Source organism: Eschrichtius robustus, chromosome 18, assembly GCF_028021215.1.
Source record: "Eschrichtius robustus isolate mEscRob2 chromosome 18, mEscRob2.pri, whole genome shotgun sequence".
NCBI lineage: Eukaryota > Metazoa > Chordata > Mammalia > Artiodactyla > Eschrichtiidae > Eschrichtius > Eschrichtius robustus.
The window spans coordinates 67742179-67765202 of record NC_090841.1 but is presented as its reverse complement, the minus strand read 5'-3'; the positions used below and the strand labels follow the sequence as shown (position 1 = coordinate 67765202).

Below are 23024 nucleotides of genomic sequence, written 5' to 3'. Positions count from 1 at the left end.
AAAGGTAGAAACAAAACTAGTCTCGCTATGATAAACTGGTCATTTTGCTAGTATTTGACAAGCTAGGATTCCAATTCTGGTGAGATGTTATAGAGAAACAAAATGCTTCACTATTAGGTAATGAAAGAATTCAGTTTTAAAATCATTTCTGACTCTTGACAAAGCAATGAGAGGCAGATTACTGCTTCTATCATACTTGAGAGTGATCACAGTAAGCCACACGCACTTTTCTTTCCAGAGAACTATCATTTCAGGTAAAATCATACCAAGTTTAGGATTTTATTTTTATTGTTGTATAAAGGTAAAAAAATGTTGAAAAAGAAAGCGAATGTTTCATATTTACTGAGTTAATGAACACATTAGGTCTTAAAGTTCTTTTCAGAATTGGCTCTTCAAAGCTTTTTTTTCCTTCCTCTTATTTCTTTTTGTCAAAGCTTTTTGTTGCCAGTTTCACTTAACCTAAGAAAAGATAGCTTTGCATCAGCATTTCTTTTCATATCTCCTTTTGAAGTTACACTGTAATTTGTGGAAAACAAAAAATAGGTATTAAATGACAATTATTCATAAAAGTGTAAAACTTACCTTATTGGATGTAAGTGATAGCTTTCCATTTCATTTAAAACTTTTGAATAATGCCAAATATGAGTGTTTGTTAATGTGTCTATATATGAATATATGGCAAGAAGCGTTATTTAAATTACATGGAAATGTCTGTTAAGGTCTAACATTATGCTAGATTCCTTAATGATATTTTTTTCCTTCCAGATCTTAGTTTTCAAGCAGCTTCTCAAATAATGTCCACTCCAGTTTATGATGCCATAAAATTAATGAAGGACATTTCGCAGAACTTCCCCATAAAAGCCAGGTATATTAAAGCTTATTGATTTGATTATAGTCAGAACTCTTTCCATTAAATACATTTTATGAAAATAGCTGATTTCATTTAACATAATGATATCAGTTAATTCTGTTATATACAGTGTTTATGAGATCAGGGTCTCTTTTCATTATGTATATTGGGTTTTTTTTAACTAGAGCAAAATATTGGCTTGTGCATGCATATGTATACATACTACAAAATAGAACTCTTGAATTAGAGGCAAATGGAAAGGAAAAAATAATGTATTTAAAAAATTATTTAAACGTAAACAGTGAGAGATGGTAATCCAAGAAAAAACTGATTTAAGCAGTATATAATAAGGGGATATTTTTCTCTTTACCCTACAGAGGATGATGAAAAGTATTACTCTAAATAGACCTATGCCCAATGTATGGCCAAATCATGTTCTTGCCCTTTCAGATTCCAAACAATTAGTAATGTCTTAATTGTATAGAATATTTTGTGGAATACCTTTTTGCCAATAAGATATCTAATTGAACTGCTTTCAGAAATATTAATACTACATTAAACGCATCTTCCAGTTCAATAGATAATACATTTCCATATCTAGAAGTAACCAGTAGATACAATTCTGGTTACCATGTTTTATAAGGATTTCCAAAATAACAAGACTTTGATGCATTTGTAGGAATAATAGTATAAAATTATAAGCAACCAGTGAAATATAAGCTAAGTTAGCTTATATCGAAGATATGCAACATGTGACAGGTGCAGCAATAGTGCTTCACTGAGAGGAACTGGAGAACATCCTTGTGCCCTCAGCATCCCTTCTTAAGCAGGGGATAATCACTATAGAACAACAAATAGAAATGCCTCTCTTTGTTTCAGACACTTTGGTACATTTATCCACAGCACAAATTACTGAATCCTGAATCTAGACAGTCAATACCTTTGTAAGATAAATAAGTAGTACATGTTTGGCCACAGGGTACCAAGAACCTTTTCATGATACCCGGAAAATAGAGAGGTTTGTCACATTATTTACAGATTAAAAATGAATATATTGCCATGACTCTCAGTTTTAGTTTAAGCAAAATCAAGAATTTGAGAAGTCAGTATATGTATACTAAAACATGAAATATGTATGTGTATATAAACATAGATGTTTAGCCACACTGCTGTTAACTAACAGTAGCTTTTGAAATTACTCGATCAAATAAAGTGAAATAATTTTAGTTTTAGGAAGATAGTTGATTAGCGGTTTTGACGGTAAGTCATTATAACTATTCCGGGGTTTTGTGTCTAAACTCTGTTCTTAACTTGTGGTTGGTCATTAAAAAAAAATTTGCCAACTATGCTAACACTGCTTAATGGCTGAATTGTAGGCTTAAGTGTATCTCTACAGTTACTCTGATAAGTCATTACTCCATGAACTTGTGGATGCTTCCTGAATCTTGGGATGAAGCGAGTTGAATTGGTTTCCTCCAGACTCCGTCAATGGTGCAACCATAATTGATGCCCAAGGCTAAAAATCTTGCCTCCATATATGTTCAGACTTAATAAATGGTTTTTATTTTTCATCAAAAAAAAAAAATAAAGTCACTCTGTAGACAGCCAGTAAATGTTCATTGAAATGAAATACTTGATAAATGAATGAAAAATTTGCATTATCAGATTTTCAGTTGCAATTAATCTCAAATGCTGCCAGATTTTAGGAGGTAATACACACTTATTGTGGGTTGTTTTAAGATACACCCTTATGCTTGAGTTTTACTTAATGTCAAACTTTGCATTAACAATCTTTTAATTTTTAATCATTTTCTTCTATGCATAAAATTGACAGATAAATAGCTAATTAAGCATTCTTAGTAGTTACTAGGTCAAATAAATATAATTTATAGACATTTAAAAGACATTTTGCTCTGTTATAAGCTCCCTTATAGAGTGAATACATGAAGTCAACATTATCAGTATTTTAGAACTTACATACCGTGGTAAAGATCTCAGGTTAACCAAAATTCTTTATATACACGTATTCCAAAAATTGCCTATTTGCAGCGATACATATAATGACATTGGTAATTTCATACAGAATTTCTCCCTATGGGCAAAACGACACAAAATAGCATTTTCAATCAAGTATTCTTGAAAAATGAGACAGCATGTAATGCGTACAGTTTGTGCACATGAACTTTTGACAGTCTCTATTCCACCTGAATCAAATACCCTTGTCAAATGAAAGCCATAGTACCACCTGTCAAATAGGCTATGTGGAAATGTACACTTCTCAGTCATGATGCCTTTAGAGTTTTTAGTTTCTCGTACAAAGTATTATATTGCACTGAATCATAGATTAGTCCAAACATTTAAGGAAGAATGAATTGTATCTGTATTTATGTTCCCAGATCTCTGACCAGAATTGCTGTAAATCAACGTATGAGGGAGGAAATACAGGAAAATCAAAAGGTTTGTTTGAATTACTTTTTAAAAAAATTTACTACACTAATAACACTATATTTTAGACTTTGGATCTTCAATTTTCATACAAAAAAGAAAATGTTAACTTGTACTTTTTGATTATTAAAACAGTTCAGGTTTTTCCATTTTTATGTTGTCTACTTTATATAGCATACAGTTTGTGATCCTAGCCAATCTTTCCTGACATAGATCCTACTTACTTTCTCATTAACCTTATATACTCCAAATTTTCTGCCCATGCTGTATGGTTTTCTTCACAAAATAGAGAATAAAGGCTATGAGATAATACTTCTGTTTCTCATTAGTTTTGCTTAAAAGCTTGTGAGGACCAAGCCAAGTTTAGACCACTGGAACATTACTAGAATCCTATAACATATAGTACACAGTTGATCACTAGTTTGATAAGATTCTGCTAAATGGTCTCCTAAATTACCTTAAGACCCCAAATGATTCTAACTGTGTTAATACTTAGGAAGTGCTTGAGAACACTTCCTGGCTTTATTACATAGGACTGGTTTGGCTTTAAGTAATATTAATCCCAGGCACACAGGGCCTTAAACAGTAGGAGTTCATTTTTCTCGCATAAAAAGAAGTCCCTTCCCTGGTGGCGTGGAGGTTAAGAATCCGCCTGCCAGACAGGAATAAAGATGCAGACGTAGAGAATGGACTTGAGGACATGGGGACGTAAGCTGGGACGAAGTGAGAGAGTGGCATGGACATATATACACTACCAAATGTAAAATAGCTAGCTAGTGGGAAGCAGCCACATAGCACAGGGAGATCAGCTCGGTGCTTTGTGTCCACCTAGAGGGGTGGGATAGGGAGGGTGGGAGGAAGGTGCAAGAGGGAGGAGAAATGGGGATAAATGTATATGCATAGCTGATTCACTTTGTTATACAGCAGAAACTAACACACCATTGTAAAGCAATTATACTCCAATAAAGATGTTAAAAAAAAAAAAAAAATCCGCCTGCCAGTGCAGGGGACACGGGTTCAAGCCCTGGTCCAGGAAGATCCCACATGCCGTGGAGCGACTAAGCCCATGCACCCCAACTACTGAAGCCCACAAACCCTAGAGCCCATGCGCCGCAACTTCTGAGCCTTCATGCTGCAACTACTGAAGCCCACACACCTAGAGCCCATGCTCCACAACAAGAGAAGCCACCACAATGAGAAGCCGGCTCACCACAACTAGAGAAAGCCCGTGCACAGCAACGAAGACCCAACGCAGCCAAAAATAAATAAAATTTTAAATATTAAAAAAAACAGAAGTCTCAAAGTAGGTTGCCACAGACATGGTTTTTTCTTTTATGGTTGCAGAATGGCTGCCACAGCTCCAGACTACTTGTCTGGATTCAAAGCAAAAAGAGGCAGGAAGATCAAACCACATTCATCCTGACTGAAGCCTTTCTGGAACACTTCAGCCATCTTTGACTTCTGTCTCATTGGCCAAAATTTTGTAATGTGGATATTCCTAGCCACAAGGGAGACTAGAAAAGTTAGTGTTTACTTTTCTAGTGATTGAGGGGAGCAGAGGAGAAATGGCTTAGAGATAGTGCCAGGTTAGCCCATCAGCAGTGCCTGTTACACTGAGACAGAGTAAGCTCTCAGTAAATATCAGCTGTTTTGATGATGCCAAACAACTACAATGATGATAATGAAGTAGATGCACAGTTCATGGGAGACTGAGTGATAGAAGCCGCAACACGTCATCCCAACTGGGATGTTCTTTGCCTCATTGACCACCTAACAAATTCTTGCTTATCCTTCAAAACTGAGACTACTCCTTTCTGTAATTTTCCTAATTGCTCTTACCATTCTTCAAGCAGAATGCATTTTTTTCTTATAAGAATTTTTGTATTTGTTTGTTTGAATAATGCCACTTGCAGTAAGAAGGGAAGACAGGTTGGGAAAGAAAAAGGAGGGAAAAGAAAGGAATGCCAAAGTATCAGTGGCATCACATAATCCAGTTTATTTTTTGCTCAGTTAATAGTCCAGAGGGGGTGTTCCTGGTCGTCAAAGCTTTGCTCTATGTGATGATTTTGATTCCAGAGGTTGAAGAATTTCATGAGGTTAAAGAGGACCTAATTGGAAGGACCAAATGGGATAGTTCCAAAGGTAAACCACTGTGATGGATTCACAAGGGAATGTGAAACTGGAACTGGAAGGACTTTGCAAAGGTGTAGAAAGTAAAGATAGAACCATTTCTGAAGTAAAAACTAAAGTTATAAAGTGGCACAAAGGAGAACTGACCTTATAGAAGACACAGCAGAAGACATAGTAGATAGAAATAATAAATGCAGAGATAGTAAAAAAAAAAAAAGAAATAGAAAGGACTCAGGAGAAGATGATAAAGTAAAGCCAGGTAAAGGAAATCCAATATACCTAGACTAGAGTCCATGAAATAGAAAAATAAAACAGATGGACAGAACGAATGCTTAAAACTACAATCAGAAAATTTTCAGAAATAAAAGAAGTTCCAAATCCACAAATAAAAAGGGTGCACTGTGTAACTTGGGAAAGTTGACCAAGAGTGGTCAAATATAAGCTATTGAACTTTATAGGGAACAAAGGAAATTAATTACTTATGCATTTAATAAAAAAGATGATAAGGAAAGAAAATCACATTGGCATCAGACTTGTCAAAAACAAATTCAACACCAAGAAACAGTGAAGCTCCATCTACGAGACATTCAAGGAAAGAAAAACTGTCCTTCAAGAAGATATGTATATTCAGGCTACAAAAATGTTGAACGTGCAAAAATTCAGGGAATATTGCTCCCAAGAACACTTTCTGAGGAATTTCTCCGACCAAGAACTGATTGAAGATTCTTGGGCAGAACAACTGCCTGTTGGGCATTGAATATGTTTATGTGTAGAACTAAAAGTAGAAAGTGAGGGACAGGGTGATAGTATAGTATGTAAATAGAACCTACTCTGACAAAGATAAAATATTGCAACTAATAAATATGGCGGGGGGTAGAAAATAGAATAAACTTGCTGATTGCCTTAACTGTAATACTCAGGAATCAAAGATATAATTAAAGCTGAAAAGTCAAGCAGTGGAAGCCTGAACTTATCTAAAAGTATATAGTTAACCACTAATGAATATAAAACTATTGAATAAAATTGGGCTGTGCAAGAGGAACGGCAGCAGAAAGAGGTTAAAGGCTAATTTTATTATTTTTTGTAACAGAAATCATTAGTTGTTGGTTAAGGAAAGAGATGACTGAGGGTATTAAATGAACATACATGTTTAATAGTAACTAGAGGAACAAAAGTCTAAATCTTCCAAACTGTGAAGAGAACTGAATGCACAAGAAAAGAAAGAGATATTTTAAAAATACATCTAGAAAGAGTAAATACAGCATGAAAGAATGACATTTGAGGCTAACCAGGTCTATGATATCAATAAATGTAAATAAGCTTAACTAACATATTAGCAAAAATGTTCAGTTTGTTTCATTAGGCATGTACAATGTATGTAAAATAAAAACTCTTAAAGTAATTTAGAAATGTCAAAAATTAAAGGACGTGACAAGGTATACCAAGCAAATACTGTGTTTTAAGGGTAGTGACCTTAAAATGCCATGAAGCCAAATTCGATTCTAAAAATATTAATGAGCAAAAAATGGCCCTTTATAATACTAAGGACTATAATTCACAAGGCTACAATAGCAGTTTAAAATATTTTTACATCAAAACACTGCAGCAACACTCATGAAACAGACTACAGGAGATGGAAGGAGAAATATAATTTACCTTTCGAAGACTAGTGAAATGGTAAGTAAAGATATAGAAGACCAAATGACATTATGATTGTATAGATAATAGGTCTTCTGGCTATATAACAAATTTTGTATCCTGATAATAGAAAAAATATGCCTTTCTTCAAGTTTTTATGAAGTAGTAACGGCAAAAAATCCAGAAAGTGGGTAAAATAGAAAAAAAATTCTCAATATCAATGCGAACTAGAAATCAATAACAAAATCAGAAAAAAAGGTTTTATTCACTTGGAAGTTAAAAACTCTATTTACTCTTAAGTAGAAGGGAAAATAAAATACACATCAAGGGACTCCCTTGGTGGTGCAGTGGTAAAAAATCCACCTGCCAATGCAGGGGACCAGGTTCGATCCCTGGTCGGGGAACTAAGATCCCACATGCAGCGGGGCAGCTAAACCCGTGTGCCACAACCATTGAGCTCATGCACCTCAACGAGAGACCCCGCGTTCCACAACTACAGAACCCATGCGCTCTGAAGCCCGTGTGCCACAACTAGAGAGAGAAAACCCGCACGCCGCAACTAGAGAGAAACCCGAGCAGACCTCGCACCGTAACGAAAAAGATCCCGCATGCCTCTACAAAGATCCCACGTGCCACAACTAAGACCCAACGCAGCCCAAAAAATAAATAAATAAATACGGAAAATAAATAAATAAAATAAACATTTTTAAAAATAAGTACACATCAAAATTGCAACAGTTCTTGATAACAACATTTGAAAACATAAGATATTAGAATCTTTGGGACCCAAATAAAACAAAGTTCAGAGAAAAAGTCTTACATCAATAAAATGAAAAAAAAGTAAATGAATTAAATATCAGACTTAAAATGTTAAGGACAGTAAAAAAAGCAAAAGGAGAAGAAATTAATACAGGTAAAAATAGTAAAACTAATGAAATGATAATATTTCATAATTGAATGGAGCTTGAGGGATGCAAGAATGGTCAATAGATTAGGAAATCTAGTCATATACTATCGTTAGAGCTAAGTGGTAAAGTTGTATGATTATATTTGTACATGCCGAAAAAGCATTTTATAAAATTCAAGACCTATTCCTGAATATAAAACAACGCTTTGTAAGGAAATTGATTATACTTCCTTAACATGATTAAAAGTGTGCATGTGCATATGTATTTGTGTTTATCTCAGCTTAAAAGTCAGCATCTTACTAATAGAAAATTACTAGAGGTATATTTACCAAAATCAGGAACAAGACAATGAAGCACATTATCATCACTGTAATTATTATTGTATTAGTTATTAGCCCACATCATTAGTCAAGAGAAGTATGTTGGAAGTATAAAAATTGGGGAAAGGTGAGGAATATATAAGAGAATCAACTAAAAACAAAAATTAGATGTAGAAAGGTGTGTTGGTCTGCTTGGGCCGCCATAACAAAGTACCACAGACTGGGTGGCTTACACCACAAAAATTAATTTTCTTTCAGTTCTGGAGGCTGGAAGTCCCAGATCAGAGTTTCAGCAAATTCTGTATTTGATGTGGACTCTTCCTGGCTTGTCAACAGCTGCCTTTTTGCTGTGTCTTCACATGGCCTTTCCTCTGTGTGCACACAGTGTGCCACCCTTATGACCTCATTTAACCTTAATTACCTCCTTAAGCCCCATCTCCAAATACAGTCTCATGGGGGTTTAGGGCTTCAACATATGGATTTGGGGTGGGGCAACACAATTCAGTCCATAGCAAAAGATAATAGAATGCACAATTAAAATATATGAATTAATAGGCTCCTAATGAAACTTAAAAGCTTTTGCACAGCAAAGGAAACCATAAACAAGAGGAAAAGACAACCCTCAGAATGGGAGAAAATATTTGCAAATGAAGCAACTGACAAAGGATTAATCTCCAAAATTTACAAGCAGCTCATGCAGCTCAATATCAAAAAAGCAAACAACCCAATCCAAAAATGGGCAGGAGACCTAAATCGACATTTCTCCAAAGAAGATATACAGATCGCCAACAAACACATGAAAGAATGCTCAACATCATTAATAATTAGAGAAATGCAAATCAAAATTACAGTGAGATATCATCTCACACCAGTCAGAATGGCCATCATCAAAAAATCTGCAAACAATAAATGCTGGAGAGGGTGTGGAGAAAAGGGAACCCTCTTGCACTGTTGGTGGGAATGTCAATTGATACAGCCACTAATGAGAACAGTATGGAGGTTCCTTAAAAAACTAAAAATAGAACTACCCTACGATCCAGCAATCCTACTACTGGGCATATACCCTGAGAAAACCGTAATTCAAAAAGAGTTATGTACCCCAATGTTCATTGCAGCTCTATTTACAATAGCTAGGACATGGAAGCACCCTAAGTGTCCATCAACAGATGAATGAATAAAGAAGATGTGGCACATATATACAATGGAATATTACTCAGCCATAAAAAGAAACAAAATTGGGTTATTTGTAGTGAGGTGGATGGACCTAGGGTCTGTCATACAGAGTGAAGTTAAGTCAGAAAGAGAAAAATACTGTATGCTAACACATATATATGGAATCTAAAAAAAAAAAAAAAAATGGTTCTGGTGAACCTAACGGCAGGACAGGAAAAGATGCAGACCTGCTAGAGCATAGACTTGAGGACACAGGGAGGGGGAACGGTAAGCTGGGACAAAGTGAGAGAGTGGCATGGACATATATATACTACCAAATGTAAAACCGATAGATAGTGGGAAGCAACCGCATAGCACAGGGAGATCAGCTTGGTGCTTTGTGACCACCTAGAGGGGTGGGATAGGGAGGGTGGGAGGGAGGGAGACGTAAGAGGGAGGAGATATGGGGATAAATGTATATGTATAGCTGATTCACTTTGTTATAAAGCAGAAACTAACACACCATTGTAAAGCAATTATACTCCAATAAAGATGTTTAAAAAAAAAAAGAAAGATAATTTTTGTAAAGAAAAGAACTCTTTGTAACATGAATAAAAGCTAATCAGTTCTATGCATCCAAAAAAAAGAAAAAAAGAATAGTACCTATTTCACTGGATTATTAGGAGGATTAAATGAGAATATAAAGTGACTTAGCACAACGTCCGCCTCAGTAACTGTGCCCCTCTGCTAAGTGTTCACATATTTATATGTACCTATACATAAACCCACATTTTTATATATATACACACACACACACATAGAGAAAAATACATCATACATAAATATCTATGTATATTTACATATGTAAGACAGTTGGAGTATGTCAGAAAGAGGGAGAGAATATCATAATCTACTAGACTGATATTAGTGACTTTAACTTTAAATGAAAATAATTGTCAATATTTTAAACTATGTCTATCATTTTGTTAAATTATTACTTTACTTGGAGTTATCAATTTATGGTAATAATAAAGTTTTACACTTACATTTTGAAAGACTGTTATATAAACAAAATAGTATTAAGTTCTTTTATAATGTTATTTCTGTAGTTCCAATTTTCACAGCAGTGAAGTTGCCAGACTTTTCTATAATTCTAACAATCTAGAATGTACTATGTAGTATCAGAGGAATGGCATAAAGTTTAACAATACAAAAATGAAAAGAAAATCTCCAAAATAGAATTTTGGACAAGATGGTGAAATGTGAACTAGAGATATGCCCTCAAACTTTTATACCTGGTACTCATTTCTCCATTAAAGAACCTTGGTTAAAAAAAAAAAAAAATCAATAGGCTCCATATATTGCAAGCAACTAGTTAAAAGTTATAATGTAAGAAAAGACTCCATTTACAACAGCAACACAAAAAGTATATAGGAGTAAACTTAACAAGTAGGTAAAGCCTGTATAAAGAAAAATTTGACAGTCTACTTAAGGGCATGTTGAAGGACGTATCTTGTATTGGAAGATTACAGTGAAGTCAATTCTAAGTTAATTTGTAAATATAATCAGAACCTGGAGTGGTTTTTTTTTTCCTCTGAAACTTGACAAGATGAGTCTAAAAATTCATGTGGAAGAAGTAGACAAGGAATAATAGCCAGGATTACCCTGAAAAATTAAAGGAGCCGTAGGGACCTCTGCCCTGTGTGCGGAGCAGCACAGACTGTACCTCCTGTATCTATGCTGGCCACCAGGTGCTCCAGCCTGCTCAGGGATGCTGGGGCCACCCACTGCTGTCACCTTGGCCACTTCTCATCTGCTTGGAATTAGCAGTGAAACAGTTTTGAAACAAGCTTTGATTACTGAGCAAGGAACCTTGAATTTATTCAGTAAGTCAGTCTTGACACTGTATATGGCCGTCTTGTTTACTGCCTCTTTCGGAGCACACTGAGAGAAAGACAAGGGAATAATGGCTTTCACGTCACTAATCCCAGGCAAAGGTGTTTGGGCTGGTAGTCCATGTTACCCACTAACGCGTGGAGTGTGTGGGAGGTAACTAAACTGGGAGTTCTAGCCTTGGAGAAGAAAGGGGTGATTGTGATCGGAGAGTCAAAAAATTGTGGAATGTCCCTTGCAGTGTTAATGTAGCCAAAATGGATGGGCCACATGAACACCCTGGAAATATGTCACTGCTCCAACATCTTATCCATACGCACCAAATGGTACAGTTCCTGTAAAACATGTCACTGTTGCAAAACATGTAAACAAAGGGTTTACACACAAAAAAGAAATAATAGTGGTCTTTAAATATACAGAAAGATTCATCTTTCTATAATAAGAGAAATGCAGATCAGAGTTAGACTGAGAAAGCAGATTTCAAAAATTCATACATATGATAGTGCACTCTTTTGGTGAGACTTATTTTGCATAAGAAAACAGGGAAAACAAGATGTGTGTTTGTATTATATTTGTATAAAGAAACACCAGAGGGATAAACCAGAAACTTTGGGGGAAAAATTTGTTACCTCTATGGGCCAAGGGTAGGGGCTGGTGAACAGGGTGGAAGGTGCTGGAATGAGAACAAATATTCTTTGTGAATAGTTTTTACATAGTTTTGACTTTGGACTCATGCAAAGATTATCCCAAAATATCATGACTATGCTGAAGTTGTATAAGTGAATTTGAGTTTGGTTTTATTCAGGAAGCAATTGATTCAACTCCAACGTACGGCAAGTTTCCCTTTGAAGTTCATAATTGTTGTTTTGCTCAGAGACTGGGCAGAATCTACTTTAGATGATTTAAAATTCAATGTCAATGCAATATGTATCTCTTATTGTTTACCATAAGAGCTGTTAAATATATTAATTAAATTTCATGACACTTATTTGTTTTGGTTGGGGGGAAATGGGGAAGGGGGTCAGGTGGTCAGGTAACTTCTTTTGCGTCAGTATTGTGAAACAGATTGTTTCAATTATGTAATTACATAATAAACCAGATGCAGATATTTAAGTACAAAATCCAAGTAAAAGATTACACCTAATTCAGATAAAAGCTCACACTTTTCTAATTATGTGAGCTAATTACTTAGAATGTGTGAAAATTTTACGGAGTTCTAGAGAAAATTCCTAGCTGTTAGCATATCTTCTCCAACAGTCCTTCTGTAAAATATATTTTTTCAGAATCTTAGTTTCTCTCATCACTCATCGAGAAAAAAGCAAAACCCTTCCTATATTAGATTTACATCTGATTGGACTTCAAATTTTAAGTTCAGAATGCATGTAGTTCCAGCATAGGGACCTCCAGACAAGTTTATAAACCAATTTACCATTATAATACTCAACCATTCTCCTGAAATCCAATCAATAGGAATTTTTTTAGTTTCAACTAATGGCGCAGCTCCATTGGTTGTTAAAGGGATACATTTCTGTACATTGTTCCCTCTTTTCTTTAATGAGGTCATATTTGTCCATGGAAATTTGAATTTGTTTCTGCTCAAAGCTTATGAGCACTCCCAACTTAATTCCACTTTTTTTTTTTTTAATTAAAAAAATTTTTTTTGCCGCGCCACAGGGCATGCGGGATCTTCGTTCCCTGACCATGGATTGAACATATGCCCCCTGCGGTGGAAGCACGGAATCCTAACCACTGGACCACCAGGGAATTCCCCTAATTCCACTTTAAATTAAAAGTCTGTTTATATTTTTTGGACCTTCAAAATAGTGTGAAATTGGGCCTCAAACTCATGTGAAGATAAGCCAGAAGCCGTGAATTCTTATGGAAGACTGTTCTTCCTCCATTAAGAACCATGGTGAACTCAGCAAGTTTCTATGCTGTTTCTGCAGGACATTTTGTTTTCTAGGTCACCTTTTCACTTCACTGGGAGTATAGCACTTCCTTATGTGCACAAGGATATCTCTGACCCTGCTGCCTGCCCTCGGTGGGCCCAAGGCTCTGCCTCCTGTCCTTCTGAGACTGACCTTTAAAAACTCACACTTTAGGCCACCTAGGATGAGGATGTTTGAGATTTCCTCAGGGCAGAGCCTTCAGTGTTTGTTATATCTTTGGACTCTTATTCACACTTCTTCTCTACTCTTAAGTGAAATCTTTAATTTAAAAAGTTAAACCATTCTTTTAGAGGGCAATATTAATATTTTAATGTAGCATTTCTGATATTTTCTTTTAGTAGAAGGATTTCAGGATCTCTGGTTCATCATATTGCTAGAAACTAAATTCTTACTCCTTGACTTGAGAACGGCTGCCTTTAATCATACACTTGGGATAGTTTGCCAGGGTTTAAGCCTACCCCCTTTGAGGGGAAAAGAAAGAATTTGTCACCACCAGTTCCAATACACATACCTCTCTTTGACATTGTTTCAGCATCGAGTTTGCTGAGTTTAACTTATTACCCTTGTTTTGAGCATCTTTTTTGTTCAAGACTGTGCTTGGCATAAAAATTCTTGAGGGAATTAGCAGTTTAGTATAGATCAGTGTTTGATATGCTTTCTACTTTTAGTTGTGATGCCTAAAACAAAGGAGGTGCTGGAGAGAGCTTGAGACAATGTGTGTGATGGCTCAATGCAAATTTTGGGAAAACAGGCAGTGGATTCACTAGACATCTATAGACTTTGAAGTTTGAATGCAAGTTTCCTAGAAAAAAGTAACTATTTGATAGAAAGGCACAGAAGTAGCTAAAGACAAATCAGAATTTCACCTTTGAATCTCTCATGTTAATCTCTTGCCAGTATTCTGCATAAAGCAAATGGAGAGATTTTCTGTACTGTTACAAATTTAGTTCCTCCTCTCCCCTCTCTATATGTAGCTCACCTGTCATGGTGAGCGATAACCATACAGAAAACTTCACCTCTGTAAAGCCTCCTCTGAACTTCTTCAAGTTAGTTGCTTCGTCTGTCTTTCCAGAATAATTTATACAGATCTCTCTTAGGTCACTTATTGTGTGATGTCATTGAAATGCACTGTTTTGAAATTGGTTTCCTTCCTAAATCAATTTGCCTACTCTGGTAATAGTCATAATGAAAGCTTCATTTGTGAGTACTTTATATGTGACTAGACACAGATATATATTACATTAAAACTTTATAACCAACTTGTGAGTGTTCCATTTTACAGATGAGGAAACTGAGACTTACGGAAGATACTAACTAAATTTGCCTAAATCTTACCACGAGTAAGTAGCAAGACTAGGGTTTGAACCAGATCTGACTCCCTCACCGTGATCTTGCTAACTATGCTGTATGGCTAGGACATTCCCTTTTTTTCTAGTGCCTGGAGTTGTTTCTAGCACTGAGTAGGCACTTGGGAAGTATTTACTTAATAAAAAGTTAGTGAACATTGAAACACTGCTTTAATGAAAACTTATGAATTTATAAATGATTGCTAAATATTTACACATACACCAAGGTTTTGAGTTCTGGGATATCAAACAATAGGATTGTGCCAGCTATCAAATTCTAAGTGTTTGTGTTCACACACACACACACGGTATAAAATGTAATAGGTAAGTAATTGTTGTAGCATTAGAGATTTAATATCACATACTGCGAAATCAAAATACTCAGGTATTGTGTCTTTAATCTGTTTTAAGATTCCCATCACTTAGATCAGATGTGGGCAGTACTACCCACATATAGGCCAAATGTGGCCTGCTGCCTGTCTTTATACATATAAAAGTTTTATTGGAACATAATCATGCTCATGTGTTAATTGTCTGTGACTGCTTTTGTGCTACAAGGGCAGAGTTGACTGGTTCAACAGAGATGATATAGCTGGCAAAGCCTAAAATATTGACTATCTGACTCAATAGAAATAGTTGGCCAACTCCTGGCATAGATCAGCTATGGTTATATCACTTGGTTAACTATTTTCTGTATTTCCAGCATCTTCAAGATAGATTTGAAATTCAGCCAGGCGATGCTGGTCTATATATAAATGGACTTCATATTGATATGGATTCTTATGATCCTTTTAAGTAAGTATTGAATTATTGATACAGACTATGGTTTATATATGAAGGTACACTTTTGTCCTGAATTTAGTATTTGTTAAAATGCAAATAATCACTTTAAAGGTAAAGCAAATACATCTTTTTGATTGTGCAGAACAACTCTGTTATTTTGGTAGAATATTCTCTTAATTGTCTTTGAATGTCAGAACTGGACGAGACCTTGGAGAAATTTGTTCAGATGAGAAAATTGAAGTTTCTGAATCCTAGACCTATATTTGTCCTATTATTCGAAACTGTCTTTAATTGACAAGTAGGTCCATCACTTAGCAGGGAAGTTTCTTGGGACAGAGCTGAGTAGCTAGGGAGCTGTACGCTCCAGAAAAGAACTGAAAGGGATATGAGATGCTTTCCCTGAGTAAAGAAACTAACAGGAAGAATTTTAAGTGCTTGTGTCTATCAGAAAAGAAACTTGAAATTATAGATGGCTGGATGCTATCTCCTTAGGTTAAAAAAATTCCTCAAAAATGCTCTAGTTCAGAATTAGAAAGTCTTGTATTTATCATGGCCATTGACCTGTAAATTAAAGTCATGGGCCAAACAGAAGTCAAACTGAATTTATTTTACTTTTAAAGAGAGTCATAAAACTACTTTAAAATTCATATTTAGAATGTAAAATGAATTTAGTAAACACAATACTTTAGTTCAGATATTCAGTTTTAATTGAATTCAATTTGCTTTTATTGAACTTAAATTAATTGTTCATTTGTTTCATTTTCTTAGCACCTTGGAAATATATAGGAAAACACAGGGAAGATTGAGAAGTAGGGTTCAAGTGGGGCTTTTATCTTTATTTAGTTGAATTTTTGGACCTAATATTGGGAAAGTACTAATCTGAGATATACAGGCTAAATACTACACATAGAGAAGAGCAGTTGTTAGCTCCTGGCAGTAAACTTTAGAGGACAGAAATTACATTTGTGCTCAAGAACAGTGAAAATAGGTTTAAAAGAGGGCAGAAATGGTAGGTAGATCTTGGAAAGTTTTCTGTGGCGGTGTATGGGGAAATCTTCATAACAGGAACACTTTGACATGTAATTTAGAAAGGCTACAGGTTATTCAAGAAATAGAGCCCCCTTGGCTCCTCCACCTGGTAATTAGTGATCTGCAGGATGTGTGATACATTTTTGTTCCTCATTGATCGGATCACTAGTTAAAACTACTATAATTCCCTTAAAGGAGAAAAAAGAAAATATGTGAGGATATTTATATCTTCTGACATTTTTAGCACAAAATAAACAACCAAAGAAAGAAGTTCTCAGGAAGGATCAGAGCATGTAGAATAAAAAGTATGAAAAGGTTGATGAATGAAAGAGAATGATTCAGGAAAGAGGAGAGGAAGGAAATGTCCTATTAAGTTATATCCTGGATCTGGAGAGAGGTGCTTTACAACCAGTACTTTAACATTGTCGATTTGGGGAAAGAAAGTGAAGGGGGAATCATTTTTCTCTTTCTTCCTATCTCCTACCCTTGCCGCGTTTTGGGTTGTAGAGCTGGTACCACGCCCACGCCCTAACCCTTCTTCCTCTGATCCCCGAGGAGCCAGAGCCTCCGTGCCTCAGTGTCAGCTCAGCCCAGGTTCACACCGGCTGTGTCCAAGCCTAGCTCTCACCCCCAGGGAGACCAGGACAGTAGGGGGGAGTGGCAATGACCAGGGAAAAAGGCAGGTAGGACCGAGGAAATTTGAGGAGTTCCATAAATGTGTTTTATGTATCTACCTTAGATGCATTTGCCTTAGAGCTACTTAATAGTCACCCCAGCCACAGAATGGACCAGACTCTGGTCAGGTCCAAGTGCTCAAGAAACTGACTCTGGTACATACTGGATGTTACTCATTTTGATAGCCAGCCTGTTCCTGTTTGAGTAATATCACTACAGTATAACTACCAGAAAGATAGAGGTAACAAAGGTGTCTTGATATTCGCACTTGTGGAGTTTTTCTATATCTTAATAAAGTTGTCTGGCTCACAGTTCTTTTGCGCTCTGGATTAAATATGTATTTGTAATGCAAGCAACATTAAAATTCAATATTATAAAATCAATTCAATATTAAAATTCGATTTGGTTAATGTCTGAATGCCTACTATGCTGTAGAGACTGCTAGATATCGGGGGTGTAGTGGTGAACAAGACAGAAACATCTTGCTTAAGCAAAATTTACAGTCTAGGAGGATAACTGATATTAAATAATTGTATTATGATAAGGTTTGTAAAAGATAAAGTGCAGTGCTTTGAGAGCTTTTAACTCCAGGGATTTAAACTTGCTCTTGATGGAACATGGGGACAGTGCATACCAGATTTCTTCAAGGAAGTGATATTTAAGGATGAATCAGGCAAAGTGGGGAGTTGAGGTTCTGCAAGCATGACATATCTGAGAAAATGCCTGGTCTAGTGTGGCCAGACTCTGCAGTGAGGAAGAACTAGAAGAAGCTTAGGTCGTGCAGGTGGGCAAAGATCAGACTGTGAAACCAGGTTCTGGGTTTTGGCCTTTTGTCTCAAGGGCAGGAGAAGCCAATGAAGGGTTCTAAGCAAATTTAAAGATAGTGACTATTTAAAAGGAGAAGCATGAGAGGTTATTTAACAGTCCAGAGATATAAGTTTTCCTGATAAATGAACCTAGCATATTTCAAGAACCAGTTTTTTTCTATTGGTATGCAAAATTCAAGATTTGAGAAGAGCAAGGAAGAAACTAGTGCTTGTTGAGGGCAACTGTATGCTCAATAGTAAATTCATTTAATCGTAATACCCTATCAACTGATTATTACTATTCTCTTTTTTATTGATGGGGAAACAAAGACTCAGGTCTCACATAAAGATAGGGACACAGCTAGCAAATAGTTGCAGGATTTGAAATTTCATGCCCTTTTCAATGTACCACAGCATGTAACTCTATCTAGTTTTTCTATTAGTGGTTTTCCTTGGAAACTAGGTTGTGATAACAAAGATGATAGTTACAAAAGCTATGAGGAATGTTATAATTCTGTCACACAAAAGTCAATAAGATCAATAAGATCAATAAGCATCATAAAATTTTTTAAATGGAGAGAACATTGGCAATACCATCCAAAATTCTTGTTTTACAAATGAGAAAATTTAGACTAAAGGAATTAAGAACTTCAAGAAGCCCCACATGAAGAAGTAGTGTTATAGCCCCGACTAAATCTTATTATTGGTGATTTATGATATTCAACCTAGTGCTCTTTTTATCACGCTCATCTTCTAATAGATTTGGGGGGAGGGGGTAAAAACTCTCCTTTGTAAAGCAGTGGTCAGAACAGTCTAGGATACAGACGTGCTGAGCTGATGTCATACAGACCAGCTTGAAATGCTTCTAAAACAGCCTTCTGAAGAATTTAGATGTTAGATCTCTGCTTTTTAAGTGTAGATCTCTATAGTCCTCCCCGAGAACTGTACTCTAAAGCCCATATATTGCTTTGTTCTAATTCCTTTCATTTCTGAAAGGTGAAGTGATTTCCATGAATGGATTTTTGAATGAAGCACTTAAGGTTAAATAAAATAAATATAAATTTTAACACTTGGTTTCAAAAAGTAATAATCAAAATTCCTCCTTGCCTAGTAGATTTTTACCTTCTCAAACATGAACATGAACGTGCTTTACCATAGTCTATACAGCCTTATCTGTCTTTGCAGATACAGGGAAGCACTGCGTTCCTATAGCCTTCATGTCCCAGCTCTTCCACTCTACTGGCTGAGTGACTGGGCAGGAGGCTTCACCTCTCTGAGCCTCATTGGCATCGCTTGAGACTTCCTGAGGTTGTTTTGAGACACAGAATGAACTTGATAAACAGTAGTTTAAAGAATCAAACTGCCCTAAATTTTTGTCAGTAGGGTCATTTATTGATGTTGTTACTTTTAGCAGTAATACTTTCTAACATGTTTAAGAGCTATCAAGTTATTATTATATATGTAATCAGAAATTTTAGTATGTATTCTCAACAGATGTGAACTTTCATGCTTTAATGGGGTTTCCCCTGCATTAAAATTTTATATTTTAGGTCATGTTTGATTTTACCTTGTTTTTGTAGTAGCTTTATCACAAGAGTGACCTACTGTAGTTTTTCCTTTCATTTTTGACCTTCTCAGTGGTGAGTATATCCTCACTTCTTTAGTGAAGAGTATAGTAAATATACCTTGCTGTCTTATCCTTTAAATAAGAAGATTTTATTACCACTTTAAAAAAAAAAACCTCAGCATAAGTTTACCCTGGATAACTAGTTAGACTCCTTGTCTTATTTGTTACTGAGTTTAATAGTGTATTTTCCTGCTATTAATAGAAATACCAGTGAAACTTGTTTCTAATGCTTTGAGAAATCTATAAACTTTATAGGATTTAATAAAAATTCTTGGCAAATCAAAACAAAACATTTCTCTTCTTTAAACATAAAGTCTTTTGGATATGCTGAAACTAGAAGGAAAAGTGATGAATGGCCTTCGCAATCTTGGGATCAGAGAAGAACATATGAGCGAATTTTTAAAGTTAAGCTCAAATGGTTGGGAAGATACCTATGCATTAGATATTAGACATTCTTCCATAATGGTAAGTATGCATGTTTAATTCCTCGCTTTAAAACCTTTAGTAGACTTCAGAGTTAACATAAAACCAAATATTGGCAGGCTTTAGAGTAAATCTAAGCATTTTGAAAGATGTTGTAGGAGAACTCAGTGAGAAGAAGAAGTAAAACTGCAGACTCTTCCCCTCGCACCCTTATATCTTCTTTCCCCTTCCTCGTATTCTCTGTACTTCCTCACGAGAATATCTGCTCAGCTCATTCACTATCCTTTCCAGCTTTAAAGATAAAAACAAGTGAGAACAACAGAATAACCACATGAGCAACAGCAACAACAAAATACCAAATGGTTAAAATCTGAGGAATGTAAGAATACCACCTTCATATAATGAAAACCTTGCCTAACAAGTTGCAGTGGCCTCCTAACTTTCTGGTCCATGTATTATAGCCTAAGTGAATTTTTTTTTTGAAATCTGATCACATCACTTTCCCTTGCTTAAAGCACAAAAATAGTCCATCATATGGCCTAATAGGTGTAAATGGCCTACTTCCTCCTTTCATATCTTAAACTATGACATATTCTTTTTTACCACTATCCCTTATCCTGTGCTTGGAAAGCAGTTCTTCCTCTCTTTATCCAATTAACCCCTACTCTTTTTTCAGACTTCAGCTCCAAACAGTACTTCCTGAGAGAAGCTTTCCTTAACTATCCAAAGTAGATGATTATTTCATATACGCATTGTGTCAAGGAATCCTCAAGTTCACCCTCAGGTTCAGTGGGTTTGCTAAAAGGACTGACAAGGCCTGGAAGTTGTTATACTCATGGTTATGATTTATTAGAGCAAAAGAATACCAAGCAGTATCAGAAGCAGAAAGGGCATGGGGTGAAGTCCAGAGGAAACCAAGTACAAGCTTCCAGGAGTTCCTCCTAGTGGAGCTGTACAGGACATGCTGAATTTGATGTGTGACAATCCGTGCAAAGTGCTGCCTACTAGGGAAGCTGACTTGAGCCTGAGAGTTCAGGGTTTTTAAAAGGGGTCTGGCATTTAAGCATATAATGGCCATGTGACTGATGTTAGTCACTGAAACTCCAGACCCTGAGAGAAAAAGCAGGTATTCATTCTAAATCATATCGTTTGTAAAAACTCTATACAAACTGCTAGAGCATGCAGCAGGCCCTCAGCATGCAAAACACTCTTTATCAGTCAGAACATTCCAAGAGCTCAATTCCCAGGAGCCAGCCTAGAGAATCTTTATCAGGAACACAGGCCTTTCTTGGGAATGTGCAAGGTGTGGGCAACCCAGGCTTGCTGACTTAATCCTCTCTTTCTCTCTCTCTCTCTCTCTCTCTCCCACTCACTCACTCACTCACTCACTCACTCACACACAAACACACACACACACACGTGTGTGTGTATGTATGTATCTATATTTATTATGTTATAGAACTACCAATCGCTCTGTATACTTAGCACAGTTATAATTTTACATTTATCCTGTGGTTCTTTGTGATGTCTTTGTTTCTTACTTGACTATATAAACTTCATGAAGGTAGGAATTTTTTCTATTTTTTTCTCTCACCATTATACCCCTGGCTGTAGTAGGTACTCAATAAATATAAATATTCCTTGAATGAATAAGTAAATACTTATCTCAAACCAACATAAAACATAATTTTAACAGTGAAACTCTGGAAGCATTCCAGTTAGAACATAATAATAAGTATGTTCATGTCACTGATATGATTTAACATTATTATAAAAAGTATAACTATTAGAAATGAGAAAATAAAAATGTTGCATGACATAAGATTATGTAACTAAAACTCCTTAAGGGAAGCATTTATAATTAATAAGAGATTTTAGTAATATGAGTTTGAAGTAACTGTAAACAGATCAAAAGCTTTTTTTCCAAAAACCATTTGGAAGACATAATGATTTATTCATAGTAACATAAAAATTTAAATACCCTGATAATATCTTAATAACTACTATGTGATAAAATAGTCTTAATAATTAATAATAAAAACTACAACTTAACTGATGAGTTATAAAAGAAGGATAAAAGGACACATGGAGAGTGTTAATTGGCATAGCCTTTTAAAAAATTATGGCTGCGGTGCTGTTAAAAAAATGTTCATATATACTTGAGCTAGTAATTTCACTGGAAACTTCCATAAAGAAGTAGGAAATGGAGAAAAATCTTTATATGCAAAGATATCATTACTGCATATTTTTGAAACAAATAGAAATGAGTTAGCTATAAACAGAAATGTTGTAAATTGTATAACCACACAATTATTATTCAGAGATCAAAATTATGTTTATAGATATGTTTTAATAACCAGAGATAATGACTGTGTCCTCATGTAAAGTAAAAAATATAGATTTATATGATATCATCATGTGAAAAGATGGACAGAGGATCAGAAGGAAATCTATCAAAATGTTAAGTTACTAATGGGTGATGTGGTTTGATCGGTATTTTTTTTCATGCTTTTCTGTAAATTTCAGATTTTAACAATGGGCATTATTATATGATCAGGGAAAAAAACATAACTTCACTGGACGTCATACTGTTTGTTTTTCTGTAAAAATTTAAGGGATTCCCTCTGAAGTATTGCAGTTGTTACAGTTACTTTTGTCCTATGGGAACAGCCGTCCCACTTATAGACTTAGTCCACCATCCAAGAATCATGGAACAATAACAGCACCAAAGAACTACCATATTCCCTGAACATCAGAGACCTCAGACTGAGGACAAACCACATACGTTATTAATTAGTTACCATTAGAACAATTTTCTAAATGACTCGTTTGTTGATACTGTTTTTTTTACTACTCTTTAGACCATATTCTCTCATTAGCTCGATTTTACTCTTTCTTGGATATCTTTAAACTCTGTAGCAGATATCTTTTCTAATAATGTTTTATCAGGAAAAGGAATGACCATGTTAGTAATCTTAATACTTTGTGCCTTTTATTTTAAGCATTTATGCTTTTGATCATTTTTAGAAGAATGCTGAGAGTAAGTCACA

General features: G+C 35.5%; 1 protein-coding gene across 2 annotated transcripts in view; it reads left to right on the top strand.

The window, feature by feature from the left end:
- Nucleotides 1–23024, top strand: part of UGGT2 (UDP-glucose glycoprotein glucosyltransferase 2) — a 169068-nt gene that overhangs the window by 43955 nt on the left and 102089 nt on the right. For both annotated transcript variants that reach the window (XM_068526718.1, XM_068526719.1), the window contains exons 9-12: nt 766–865; nt 3247–3307; nt 15335–15426; nt 19866–20016. In XM_068526718.1, coding sequence (XP_068382819.1) covers nt 766–865; nt 3247–3307; nt 15335–15426; nt 19866–20016 — 404 coding nt within the window. The remainder of the gene's footprint in view (nt 1–765; nt 866–3246; nt 3308–15334; nt 15427–19865; nt 20017–23024) is intronic.